Source organism: Dendrobates tinctorius, unplaced genomic scaffold (assembly GCF_039654945.1).
Source record: "Dendrobates tinctorius isolate UK_male_01 unplaced genomic scaffold, ASM3965494v1 ptg000159l, whole genome shotgun sequence".
In the NCBI taxonomy this organism is placed as follows: Eukaryota; Metazoa; Chordata; class Amphibia; order Anura; family Dendrobatidae; genus Dendrobates; species Dendrobates tinctorius.
This window is the reverse complement of record NW_027361826.1, coordinates 15,130,201-15,144,529: the sequence shown is the minus strand read 5'-3', so window position 1 is coordinate 15,144,529 and position 14,329 is coordinate 15,130,201. Positions and strand designations below refer to the sequence as shown.

At 40.0% G+C, this 14,329-nt stretch overlaps 2 protein-coding genes across 8 annotated transcripts in view; one reads left to right on the top strand and one right to left on the bottom strand.

Annotated features, from left to right (window-relative positions):
• Nucleotides 1–14,329, top strand: part of CENPP (centromere protein P) — a 383,707-nt gene that overhangs the window by 277,989 nt on the left and 91,389 nt on the right. The gene's annotated exons all lie outside the window — the stretch shown is intronic.
• ECM2 (extracellular matrix protein 2) overlaps nt 1–14,329 on the bottom strand; it is a 36,736-nt gene that overhangs the window by 4,620 nt on the left and 17,787 nt on the right. For 3 of the 4 annotated variants that reach the window (XM_073549578.1, XM_073549577.1, XM_073549579.1), the window contains exons 4-9: nt 12,514–13,200; nt 9,935–10,050; nt 8,309–8,444; nt 7,291–7,448; nt 4,524–4,663; nt 886–1,212 (exon numbers count right to left, since the gene is read on the bottom strand). In XM_073549578.1, the coding sequence (XP_073405679.1) occupies nt 886–1,212; nt 4,524–4,663; nt 7,291–7,448; nt 8,309–8,444; nt 9,935–10,050; nt 12,514–13,200 (1,564 nt within the window). Of the gene's footprint in view, nt 1–881; nt 1,213–4,523; nt 4,664–7,290; nt 7,449–8,308; nt 8,445–9,934; nt 10,051–12,513; nt 13,201–14,329 lie in introns of those variants that run through there. The other variant, XM_073549580.1, reaches the window with a different exon arrangement.

Below are 14,329 nucleotides of genomic sequence, written 5' to 3'. Positions count from 1 at the left end.
TTAGAATTTTACCTATTTCTGAAGTTGAGACTGACCTTTTAAGAGGCTTTAATGAATCATTCAGCTGTCTATTCGTCAGCGTCAGATATTGTACTGCATTAATACATTATTAGGGTATGTGCACACGGTGCATATTCTGCTTTGGAATTTTCTGCGCAGATTTCACTAAATCTGCAGGTCAAATGACCTGCATATTTCCTGAGTATTTAGTGCTTTTTTTGTGCGGTTTCACTGCATGTTTTGTGCAGTTTTCCCCTGCGGTTTTCCACCTGAGGCTGAGTGCAGATGGACTTTTTGGCCCTGCGGATTTTTCCGCGCAGAATGGACAAAATCCGCAGGTCAAATGACCTGCATTTTTACTGCGGATTTCTTCCATTTTTCATGCGGTTTTTGTGCGGTTTTCCACTGCAGTTTTCCCCCTGCGGATTTGGTGACAGGGGAGATGGAAAACCGCACAAAAGAAGTAACATGCTGCGGATTTTGTACCGCAGGAAAACCGCGCGGAAAAATCTGCAGTGTCTGCACAGTGTTTTTTTTTTTCATTGATTTTAAGGCTACTGTACATCACAATGCGGATATGCAACGTTCCTGCGCGGTAAAATCCGCTGCGGATCCGCTGCAAATCTGCATCGTGTGCACACAGCCTTAGGTGCTAGACCATGTCATTGCCAAAAAGCTCTACCTACTTTTCAGAAATATTACGGAGTTGGCGTAAAAATGACACCTTTTTTGTGCAACTACATATTGTAAAAATGTGCTGCTTTTTAACAAGAGTTTTCCCGTTTACAATCCGTGATGAATCAGCCCCATAGTGTTGTGGTTACGCTTGTATTCTGTGTTACAGAATGTGTTGTAATGGTAGATTTTATATGGCTTTGTACTTACTTAATCTTATTGTTGTTCAGCCTCAGTATGTGCAGATCTTTCATATCTTCCATTCCAACTGGCACAGTAGTTAGCTCATTATAATCCAGAAATATTTCCCTTAATGAGTGATATGCCCCATGAAATGACGTTGGGTCTACTCCATCATTGTCGAGTTTGTTGAAAGAAAGGTAGAGATATTCCAGCCCTGGATTTAAATGTGCAAACACATAACCTGGAATCCTTTCAATTTGGTTGCCTACGAGTACAAGATGCAGTAAAGATTTTGGCAAATAGGACGGTACTTGGTAGAACTGGTTATAAGATAGATCTATTGACTCCAGGTTCCTTTGGAAGGAAAAAAAAATAGAAGAGAATTAGAAAATGCGCAGACAAAACGTGCAAAAAATGTTGATTATGTTGTTCCAAATACTGTCCTGAATTGTACGTTTTTGGAAAAAAAAACTATTTGTGCTAAGTTAAATGGAATCTGTCACCAGGTTTAGCTGATACAAGCTATGGCCACCGCCTTTCAGGGCTGATATATAGCATTCTATAATGCTGTAGAAAAGCCCCCGATCGACCTGCAAGAGAAGAAAAATAACCTTTATTATACTCGCCTGCTGGGAAGTCTGGCCTGAGCTGTGTGACTGGTCTTGGTCCGGCGCCTCCCATCTTCTTGCGATGCCGCCCTCCTGCTTGCTTCATAGCTCTCCGGCATTGCGCTCCTGCGCAGGCGTACTTATCTGCCCTGTTGAGGGCAGAGCAAAGTACTGCAGTGCAAAGGCGCTGGGCCTCTCTGACCTTTCCTGGGACCTGCACACTGCAGCGCCTGTGCAGGAGAATGCTGTAGATAAGCCCTGAAAGGCGATGGCCATTACTCGTATTGGCCAAACCTGGTGACGGGTTCTCTTTAAGTGTAAATTTTCGGGGAATGTCATTATCAGCCATGCGCTCAAATACTGACAGAATGACTCCTACTGTAAGGGCTGTATTCACACTAAATTTGCCCTTACGCTCAGTGGCTGGGTCGGGGCTTATGTCTGAACACAAGCAAAACGGGATTTGGGCGTATGCATTGATGTGGCCATTGACCATAATGATGTTTACGGAGTCGGTGTGTTATGTCTTGTATAATTTTTGGACGTATAAACCTAATTGAGGTGGAAAGCAAGACATAACCGCCATAACTAGGCGTATTCTGCTGAAAGTGATGCACCATAGTCAATGGCCCCATCAGCACGTATGCCCGAATCCCTTTTTGCGGGAGTTCAGACATAAGCTCCAGTCGAGCCACTGAATGTAGGGGCATACGTGATGTGAACCCAGCCTAATTGATACCGATCTGCAGTAACTAATAAGGTTCTTAAAACTCTCACCATTGTTTTGTGGGCAATGCGGCTGACACTGTTAGGCGAATCCTATGGTTGCCACTGTAACTGGGACACACTGGACTTTACTATTTAATAAGTAATATGGTCGGCACTGATGCTATTAAATGGCAGTATGGGAAATTTACCTATCCAGTGGTTTTTTTATTCATCCTGCCATCAGTCTATAGACTGTTTTATAGAACATTGTGACATACAAAATACAATCTATTAACTAATACCTATGCAGTTGCTTCATTTCATTATTTCCTCATCGGTTTGTCATTATAGAGTAAACCTACTACAGTAATTTATTTTTGGTCTCTGTTTAATTATTCTTATTAGGTTTCTCTTTAGCTATCAAAATTCTGCAAACATCCCCCTCTCAAATTACAATTTAAAAAGTGCATAAATGTATTTTTTTTTTTTTTTTTTTAAAGTACGGTACATAAATATTTTCAAAAATTCTGCACCCTTTAAGGTAATGTGCCTTTCGAGTTGTAAATTTCTTGCACCACCAAATAATACGGTAGTTCACTCCTGTTTTATACTTGAACACTTCTTTATTTTCCAAAATGTGAAAACTAAAAGCATGGAAAAATAACCTAAAAACCTTGGCTACAGGATTCTTTTTTATTTTAGTAGAGTATTGTTTACTGCTGGCAATTCACAACTAAAAGCAGGATTTTTCCAATACCGCTTTCATATGTTCAAACTTATTACTTGCTGATACTATTAAACCATCCCACATAATGTTGTAAAACTTTGATGGCAGAGTCAAAGAAGCTGTTTCCATACCATAAAGAGTGAGTGTTGGTTATAATTATACATGTGACATCTCACTGCAAAAGCCTGGAGTGCAGATCAATGTCACTAGGAGAGCGCTCCCTCTATCAGCCCACCAGCACCCCCGCGACTCGACCTTGGGGTGTTAATGGATTGCCATGACCGCTAGGACCTGCCATGTGTGCCTGAGCTATTAAGCCTTCATAAAAGTTATCACTGCCTTCTCGTCAGCATAGCAACATAATAAATGGTAATTCAGGACTACTATAAAGTATTGTCGAAGCAATTAAAGAATCATAAAGTCAAGTTTCACAGTGGGAGAATTGCAAAAATCTGTTCAATCATCCTAGTGTTTGGGAAGAAGGCGAGTTTTGTCACTTAGGGTTGAACGTACTTTGGTGCAAATAAATACACTTCAGTCGAAAAACAGCTATAATTAACCTTATGAAGATGCTAGAGGAAACGGGTACAAAAAATCAATATCAATAATAAAACGTGTCCTATTGACATGACCTAGAATGGTGTATCTCAACTCTAGTCCTCCTAGTCCTCAAGACCCACCAACAGTTTTCAGGCTATACTTAGTATTGCACAGGTGATAATTTCATCACCTGATCAAGCACTAATTCCATCACCTATGCAATACTAAGGAAATCCTGGAAACCTGACCTGTTGATGGGTCTTGAGGACTGGAGTTGAGAAATACTGACCTAGAGGATCGCTTGGCAAGACGCCACTGCTCCAAAGCTGTTGACAGAGCCATGTTACATTTTACAGCTGCACATGGATAAAAAGTTTAAAATTTTTATTTATTTTTTTTTATAAAAATGCCCTTAGGCCTGAAACAAAAAATTTAGCTTTTGTTAAAAGTAAGCCAAGAAACACCATCCCAATGGCCATGTTGCTTTGCAGCAAGAGAGATTAATGGCCTTCACAAACTACATGGCATGAGGAAGGAAAATTATGTGGAGATATTGACGCAACATTTCAAAACATCAGCCAGGAAGCTAAAATTTGGCCTGAAATGGGTCTTCCAGTGGACAATTACCCCAGGTAAGGAGTGTACGAGCAAAGAGGTTTACAATCCTGACTTATTTACACCAGATCTGTAAGGGGGAATGGACCCAAAACTTTAGCAACGTATGTGAGAAACTTGTGAAAGGCTACCAGAAACGTGTGACCTAAGGTGGACAACGTCACCAAATACTAACCACATGCATGAAAACTTTTGAGCCATTGGGAATGTAATGAAAGAAATAGAAGCTGAAATGAATGATGGGATCTCACATTATCCTGACATTTTACATTCTTGAAATATACTAGTGATCCTAACTGACATGAGAAAGAAAATATGTGCTCGGATTAAATGTCAGGAATTGTGCAAAAATGAGTTTAATCGAATATGACTAAAGTGTATGTAAACTTATAACTTCAACTGTACCTGTACCACAAGGCCAACCATATTTTAAAAAGCATGCATAATTTTCCTAATACGTAGCTTACTTATGAAATATCCATGTTAATGGAGGTATTCTTGTCTCCTCTAGTTGGTTATATCGTAAAACAATGGTATTGAGATTGACAGTATGGTTAAAGGACGTTTCTGAAATCTCCTCAATCTGGTTGTTTTCAAGATGGAGTTCCTAAAAATAGAAAAATATAGAATAAATAATTTAAAAAACTGTTATATAGACTTTTAAATTGCATAAAATAATATTCTACACTAGCTGACGAGCCCGGCGCTGCCTGGGCATAGTAACTAACTATGGTTATGGTTAGTTAGTGCGCAATGCTGAGTGTATAGCCCCACCCACGCCACATAGCCACATTCACTATTATATCCCACATCATCCCGTCAGCCAGAGCTACCGGACTACTACCCCTAATATCCCATACCGTTCTGTCAGCCAAAGCCACTGGACTACTAATATCCCACATCATCCCGTCACAGCCGCCAGACTACTACCCCTAATATCCCACATCATCCCGTCACAGCCGCTGGACTACTACCCCACATCATCCCGTCAGCCAGAGCCACCGGACTACTACCCCTAATATCCCACATCGTTATATATATAAAGATGAGTGTAGAGCCCCGCCCTCTCCACATGGCCACATTCACTATAATATCCCACATTATCCCGTCAGCCAGAGCTACCGGACTACTATCCCTAATATCATCCTATCAATGCCAGTAAAAGTAGAATAGTGAAATTGCACAGAAACATGGTTCACTAAGATCCCAGGTCAACTTGTAATTTGTCCAGCTGAGTTGCTCATGGATGTACAGCATCTGCATGCAGTATAGTATCATATTTAATGGGTTGTTATGGGAAAAGCATTACGTGTTATATGGGTATATTCAGGTGAATTATGGGGAAAGTAGCACTTTAAAAAAACTCACAGCATCAGAGCACAGTAACATCAATAATGCATAAAAGTGTCTGTGAGAAAATATTAAATCCACATGCCATTTAATATGTGCACTTTCCTACATTCATGTGTGTCGCTTAATGATACCACACGGGAGGGGGGAATTCTTTTCTGTCATGTACTCACTGCTCCTTTCTGGGGGACAGACGATGGCTGGAGCTTATGTTCCTGGGGATGCTAGATTTCTCCCACCATGTCAGTGTCTGCTGAGGTGTTGTCAAGTGGGAAAACTTGCGCTTAGCAACCAATCACAGTTCAGCTACTTTTAACCAGCTCTGGTGAAATGAGAACTACTTAGATATTTGAGATTCCAGATGGTATTAACTAGTCTAACCATTTATCAGATGTTTGTAATTGAAGGAGTATGGATGCAGTCTCAGCAAATAATTTGTATTCATTGTGAGATGAAAAGTTATGTAGTATACTTTATCCATCAATTCCTTGTAGTTTTTTAGAGGAATTTTAAGGCCTTGGTCATAGATTCTGCCAGTGCCTAATGGGGCCCTCACATACTTTAAGTTAAAGTTGACTGAATCAGCCAATTTCAGTGGACCACCTGACCATTTAATGTCTATGGGGACGCTTTCGACTCTGCCCCAACTGACAATGTTGGGGGAGATAGGCAACTTAAATTTAAAGACAAGATTCTTTGTCTTTTCTTGGTGATAAGCCACTGCCAGAGATGTCTGGCAGTGGCTTTCTTTCTCCCCTCTTCACAATAATCAGAGAACATTGTAGAGGAATGAGGATGGGAAAGGGGTAGCAGTAGATCATCCTCCATGTCTGTGTGAGACTATATGCTGTGAGAGAAGATGGTAAGCACTATGAAAATATCTGATTAGTATCACATCAGAAAGTGTCTGATTATTTATTAAATATGGTGCCAGAAAGTATACAATTTAAAGAAGCCTTTGCATTAATTTTTGTTTTTCACTAAATCTGTGTATGTAGTGTCAGTGTGTTAATATTCTCCTCTACCACCGCCTTCTCCGGTATTCAGCGCTGCTCTGCTCCTCTTCTGATTGACATCACCACTCTTCAGACTCTCGGAGTTACACTGTGTGGGCCAGAAGTCTCTTTTACAATGTAAGTTTATGGTGCCTCGTTATTAGCATCTTTCTGACGCTCCATAGGCTTATATTGTAAAAGCCACTTCTGGGTCACGCAGAGTGCAGTGTGACCCGGAGAGTCAGCAGAATGGTGATGTCACTGAGAAGAGGAGCAGAACAGTACTGGACCCCGGAGAAGGTGGCAGTAGGTGAGTATATTAACACACCCTCTACATACACATATACACAGATTTAGTGAAAAAAATAAGTTCATGGGATTGATTCTTTAAAAAAAAAAAAAACTGTAGTAAGGAGTAGACCTAAATATGCAATACTCTACCTCCATCTAGTAAAGATCTACAGCTGCATAAGTAGTTATTGTGACTTACTAATTCTTCCACAACCGACATAAAGCAAAACATAAAGTTGATGGGTTTCTTCTACAGTGGCAATACCTTTCCTTATGGATCTTGGTAAAGGGATATGGACATTATACAAAGAGTTCCTGGCTCCGATCCTTTATTTACTTGGAGAATATAGAGCAATTATTTATCAAATGCAGCTTGGTCATGTATTACATGATTTTTTTTATTGAGATAGGCAACACGCAATATTATAAATGTATGGCCGGCCAAGCTTTCGCCTGCAGTTTTGAGTTTTAGGATCTGAATATATGAGACCGTTTTATTCACAGTATTTGGAGAAACCCAATAGATTGATTTACAATAAACAGCTCCAACGCAACATGCTTTATGTCAATAAATTGGATGCCTTGGTGGCTTGCTCACCTCAATAGACACTGGGAGTCCTTGCGGGATCGTTCGGAATTTGTTTCTGCCAAGACGTAAGTAAGTCACATGCTGCAGAGGTTTGAAAGCTTTGGGACTGACATTGGCTTCACTCAGTTCATTCCCTTCAAGTTCTAGAGTTATTAAGTTCTTCAGATCTAAAAACAATGATAGAAATCACAATAATTCTATTGAAAAGCTGCGTATTTTGCCAAACATTATCCCTTTGTAGCCTTTTATATTACATTTTATTACAAAATATTACAAATCTCCGGTATGTTTGTTCCCTTTTGGGGCAATATGACCCCTGAATTCCAACTTCCCATTAAGCTCATGAGTTATGTTCTCTTAGAAGGGTTTGCTTGATGTTTCATGAGGCGGGCTATGCACACGTAGAATCCGGTAATTGCTGTATACACATCGAAAAAGTTTATGATCTGTAAACAGCAAAGGGACTATGTGGAAACTCTTATGCGTTGGAAAAACTTTTACGCCTCTGTGCAACTTTTTACATTTATTGGCGCAATTAATGCAAAAAATAAGTAAAACTGCATAACAAAAAATGCATACCGTATATATAATTTTGTAACCTGTGTTATATAAATATGGCTAGGCTTTTTAAAATTGTGTTTCTAAGAGAAAAAAATACGGTATGCTAAAACATTCCAATATGTGTTACCAAAACCATTACTTACAAGCTAAAGTACACCAAACTACTTGATGATCTAAATCAGAGTTCCCCAACTCCAGTCCTCAAGAGCCACTAACAGGTCATGTTTTCAGGATTTCATTAGTATTGCCCAGGTGATGGAATTATTGCCTATGCAGGTACTGCAATTATCACCTGGGCCATACTAAGGAAATCCTGAAAACATGAACCATTGATGGCTCTTGAGGACTGGAGTTGGGGAACTCTGATCTAAATGATCTAAGGAAGCCAGATACGGTTTATTCTCATGCAGATACAAAAAGGAATTGTGATGTGTTCTAGACTTGTTCTAGCTGAACGCTAAATTACCTTTTAGACTGTCTTCTTCTAAATTACCAAGTTTATTTTCATTCATTTTAAGCTCCTCCAAAGTAGAGGGTAATTCCAGTGGGATCTGGTTGAGGAGATTTCCATCCAAATACAGACGTCTCAAATTCTTTATTGACTTTGAAGAAAGGCAGAATATCAGTCTGTGGCTGAGCATGTCACTTGGATCCTGGTATACAGTTACATGACTGCAAGAATATAAGCTAATGTATTTAACAAGACCTATTTGCAAGAAATCTATGTGACCGCTCCACTTTTAACAGACAATACGTTATTACTCTTCGCAATAATTCAGGCTACAGATCACAACAATAGTTATGGCTGACACGCTACCGTAAGATGGACATTCTTCCCCTTTTTTATGGGTCTTTGCTTCTGTAACGCTACCATACAACAGCACGTTAAATTTTATTACTTTACATATGTACAAAACTTGGTTTTTACTACTTTGAGAAATTACTGTTCCTAAACTTTTGATTATTTTTTTATATGGGGTGATATGGCAAAATGACAGCCTCGGAATTAATAACCAAAACAACATAACACAAATTTATTAACTATCCATCCAAATTATCTGTACGCTCCATTGGAAATGCTGGCACGCTTCTGGACAGAACTGGACATCTGCAGTGTCACCAGTGTGAATCACTTTGAACATTTGTCGTGTACTGCTCAAACTTAAGCGGGAGTCACACATAGCAATCTCGCAAGCGATATCGCTGCTGAGTCACAACTTTTGTGACGTAACAGCGATCTCACCAGCGTCCGACTTGCCCCCAAAAAACGCATGCGCACTCAATTTTTTTTTTAACAGCAAAACACCCATTATAGTCTATGGGCGCGCACAAGTGCACATTGTAATGCGCACGTATGCGCAAAAAAAGCATAACACAAATAACACATAACACAAATTTATTAACTATCCATCCAAATTATCTGTACGCTCCATTGGAAATGCTGGCACGCTTCTGGACAGAACTGGACATCTGCAGTGTCACCAGTGTGAATCACTTTGAATCACTTAAAAAACGCACCAAAACCCGCAAAAAAAACCGCACACAAACGCATGATGCGTTTTTTCATGCGTTTGTGTGTGCAAAAAACGCGCAGCAAAAAAACGCAAGTGTGAAAGTAGCCTAAGCGTTTGTGCATACATTAAGTATTTGCTGGAGCCATTTCTGCACCAAAACCGTATCTCTTAGCATAAAAGCGCAGCATAAAATATGTACTTTTTATGCATTTTTTTACTTGCATATTTTCCCATGCATTGGAAAAACAATGAAAGAATTGACATGCTGCAGATTGAAACTGCTTGAAATCTGCAAGGTAAAAATAATCAACATGTGCATGAGACCCTAGGAATCTCATTAACATTGCTTTTGCTTCAGTTTTTGTGGCAAAATGGCAAGGAAAAATCTCAACAAAAACGCAGCAAATAATTAATGTATTCACATCCCCGTTGGTTTCTGTCTCCGCATAGTATAGCCAAGGAAATTCAACCTCTGAGAATTCATATAAAAGTGAATGGAGAAAGGATAACATGCTGGTCCACTTCCTTTTGGAACATGCGCAAAACGATTTCAATTAATCTCGAATCAGGAAACCTACCTTGAATGCAAGTGGATCGATACCTGTAGACATAAGTTTGTTCTTGCTCAGATCAATCCTTTCAAGATTAGGCATTCCATTAAATGCCTCTTTAGGAATGGAAGTAATAAAGTTTCCTAAAATACATTAAGATACATCATTTTTGTCCTTTTCTTCAAGAGGTTCTCAAAGTATTATTTCAAAGGGTGTCCTGATCTCCCAATAACATCATCGATCCCTGGTCCCAGATGCTCCATTTCAGGTTTGAGCTTGACCCAGTACAGGCTTTCTGTTTTGAGCACAATCCCAATGTAGAATTGCCAAGACCCAGGATTGAGGAAATTAGAAGATCAGGATACCTTTGGAAATACATTTTTTTAGTGAGTTCTAATATTTCTTTAAGGCTAGTTTCACACTTGCTTTTTTTTGCAGCGCGTTTTTCCCGCAAAAAAACGCATTGAAAAAACGCATACAAAAGCATACAACTGCTGCATTTTTTTCAAGCATTTTTATGAGCATGCATGAAAAAAACGCAGCGTTTTTATGCGTATGTATGCGTTTTTAGTGCGTTTTTACCGCGTTTGCGTTTTTTTCCAACATTTAGGTGGCCTCTCACACTAACCCAAACCATGACTTTACTAACCCTAACCCTGACCCTAACCCTGACCCTAACCCTGACCCTAACCCTTAACCAAACCATACTTAACCCTAACCCAAACCCTAAACCCTAACTAACCCTGACCCTAACCCTTAACCAAACCATACTTAACCCTAACCCAAACCCTAAACCCTAACTAACCCTAACCCTGACCCTAACCCTGACCCTAACCCTTAACCAAACCATACTTAACCCTAACTAACCCTAACCCTAACCCTGACCCTAACCCTTAACCAAACCATACTTAACCCTAACCCAAACCCTAAACCCTAACTAACCCTGACCCTAACCCTGACCCTAACCCTAACCCTGACCCTAACCCTTAACCAAACCATACTTAACCCTAACCCAAACCCTAACTAACCCTAACCCTGACCCTAACCCTTAACCAAACCATACTTAACCCAAACCCTAAACCCTAACTAACCCTGACCCTAACCCTGACCCTAACCCTGACCCTAACCCTTAACCAAACCATACTTAACCCTAACCCAAACCCTAACTAACCCTGACCCTAACCCTGACCCTAACCCTTAACCAAACCATACTTAACCCTAACCCAAACCCTAAACCCTAACTAACCCTGACCCTAACCCCTAACCCTAACCCTAACCCTAAACCCCCTTTAACTAACCCTAACTCTAACCCAAACCCCTAAATTCCATGGTTAACAAAAAAAAACGCATGTGCAAAAAAACGCATACATAAGCATGCCAATGCGCACATATGCGCACCCATAGACTTATATTGGGTGTCTTGCTGTAAAAAAACGCATTGCGCGCGCATGCGTTTTTTTGAGGCAAATCGGACGCACAAAAAATGCAACAGGTTGCATTTTGTGCGCCCGAGCGCATACCGCAAAAAAACGCATGCGCGGTAAAACGCGTACAAACGCATGTGTATGCGCACATAAGCGCATCCCATGCAAAGTATAGGGAAAAAAAACGCATGCGCTATTTAGCGCTAAATTACCGCGCAAAAAAACGCAAATGTGAAACCAGCTTAAGTGGATAGCTCATTTGCGTATCTTGCATTTTATTTTCTATTAAAATACATATAGGCAAATTAAATATATTTCAAGGATTTAATGATCGTCAATACTGAACTATTCATAGGCTACTTTCTCATTTTTTTATTATGTTTGTTTGCTTTCGTAATTTACCCTTCAACCCCAATATTGATGTCCACGTATCTTATCCAAACATCAGGATATTTTTTGTTACTGTGCTACTGATTTGGTTTGATAGATTATTGTATAAAAGTATTATCAGTAGACTGATTACATACATTTTAAATGGATTGTCTGGCCTTATGCTACAAGTCTGCAATCCTACTATATACCTCTGTGTGACGGCAGTCGTGTGAATTCTCATATAGTGTGCACTGCATGCTGTAAGGACTCTGCAGTGTCGGTGGTGGGTGCATGACCACAAGTATGTGATTTGCATACATGTGGTCACATGCTGACTAGATGGGCACAGTCTCGCTTAATGCAAGTGTATTGAGGAAGGCTGGATGCAGTCTAGTCAGAATGTGGCTGGAATATGCAAATTGCATACTTGGGGTCAAATGATTGCCCGCTTCCAGCGCTGGCACAGGAGTATCCTCACAGCGCGAAATACGTGCAATGTGAACATTCCCAAGTCTGTAGTTACATAGAATGACTGCAGACTTGTAGCCTAAGACCAGACAGTCCCTTAAATGCACTTCTCGATTCTTGCAGAATTGTTTTCCTGTTGATATTTTTTTTATACTGTTCCAGTCTTGCTCTCTGCCAAGGCCCTGATTTGAAATAATGGCAAGAAAGGATTTTGGAGTTCTGTCATGTCTATGCACCAATTAATTAAGTACAAACCAAGCTCCCTAGCATTGGATTAGAGAATCTGCACACCCCCTTATGTTGATCCCTTGTGTATAAAATAGTTTAGCACTATTTGCTTACCTAGAAGGTCCAAGCTTTTCACATCAGGGTCTGATATAGGAGGTACGCGGGTCAGTTTAGCATTGGAACAACTGACTGTAATTTCTGAGATGAAGCAACCGGGAGGCAGTGGGGGATGATGGATTTCTGTAGGCCTACGAGAACCTGGTATACGTCTTCTTGATACTCTAAAAACATCACCTCTTAGGTTGTAGTCTTCATCATCGTCCTCATTATCCTCATCATCATCCTCTTCCTCATCATCTTCTAAGCCCTGTTCCTTTCTTTCTCTCTGTTTTCTTTCCAATGCTAACCGGTTCACTTCCTCTTCTCTCCTGTCTTCTTCTTGATTTTTCTTCTTTTCTACTTCATTTATTTTCTTTTCTTCTTCCTCTAACTTGCGCCTCTCTTCAGCCTCAATCCTCATTTCCTCTTCTTCATATGCTTTTCTTCTTTCTTTCTGGATACGTTCTGCCTCATCATCTGTATTGTCTTTTTGTAGCCTTTTCTTTTGTTTTTTCTTTTTTTGTTTTAGCACTCTTCTTTTAGGCTTTTCTTTCTCATTATTTGTATCTTCCTTCCTGAGTAGCTCATCCATTTCTTCTAGGGTATGGGGTAATTTCTTAAGAATGACATCATTGGGTTCAATCGGTTCTGGAGAATCACCAGACAATTCAAGTACATTGTCCCATGCAATACTGTTAAGTACTTAAATAGGGTGGTGACCCAAAGAGAGATAAAATGGAAGAATATAATATAAGATGAGAAGTTGGGTTAGTTTTTTTTATACATTATTCCCACAAACATATTTCACCTTTTTCTTTTTTTTCTTTTAATTAAGCAAAATTAAATTTAATTTATACACGAGATTGTTATTGACAGATCGAACACCACTATGCTCCAGTCTTGTCATTTCTGTATATGCCATTTAGTTGTTGAGCTCAAGATTACACATTACTGATTTAAGATCAAGAGATGCTGGAATGATATGAGTGTAAAAGTTGTAAAACCTGAAGAAGAATAGAAGACATTTGTGTCTTTTATAGTGGAAATATTGAAAAAGGTCTATGATATATATGAACTCACTGGTAGGCATCCCTGAGCTTTGTCAGTTTGGTAAGCTATCAGTGGAAGTACTGGATGCCCTCGATCTAAGGAGTCTGTAGGCATAAAATGTCCTTTAGTGTAAATTCAACCAGTCAAGTAGGCCATATCTTAAAGGGAGTGTATGGCCAAAAAAATATTAACTATATATTAAACCCAAAATAGTGATATTTATGTTTTTGTTTAATATGTTTTTCCATTCTGACTGCAGATTTTATTTTATTTAAAGGATTATGAGGGCAGCCATTTTGTCTTAGATACTTTGCACAGCATTTAGCAATCTGCTTTAGGGCAGCTACATGGAGCATATATATCAATAGACAGGCTCTGACTCATTAACCCCTTTCCAAAATTGGGCGTAATAGTACGCCTATGTCGGACTCCCCATTTGGCGCGGGCTGCAACGCTGAGCCCACACCTTTCCATGCACATGATGGCTGATCTATACAGCTGACATGTGGCTGCAACAGCTGCGGGTGGAATCCCGATCCACCCACGGCTGTTAACTAGTTAAATGCCGCTGTCAATTTCTGACAGTGGCATTTAACTCCCGATTACCGGAAGTGCGTCACTAATCCCGCCCATCGGTGACCCCGTCACATGATCGCGGGTCACCGATGGGTTGGCATGACAACCAGAGGTCTCCAGCAGACCTCTATGGTTGTCATTGCCAGATTGCTATAAGTGCCGCCCAGTGGTCAGCACTCATAGCAAGTGAGCATTTCTGTTGCAC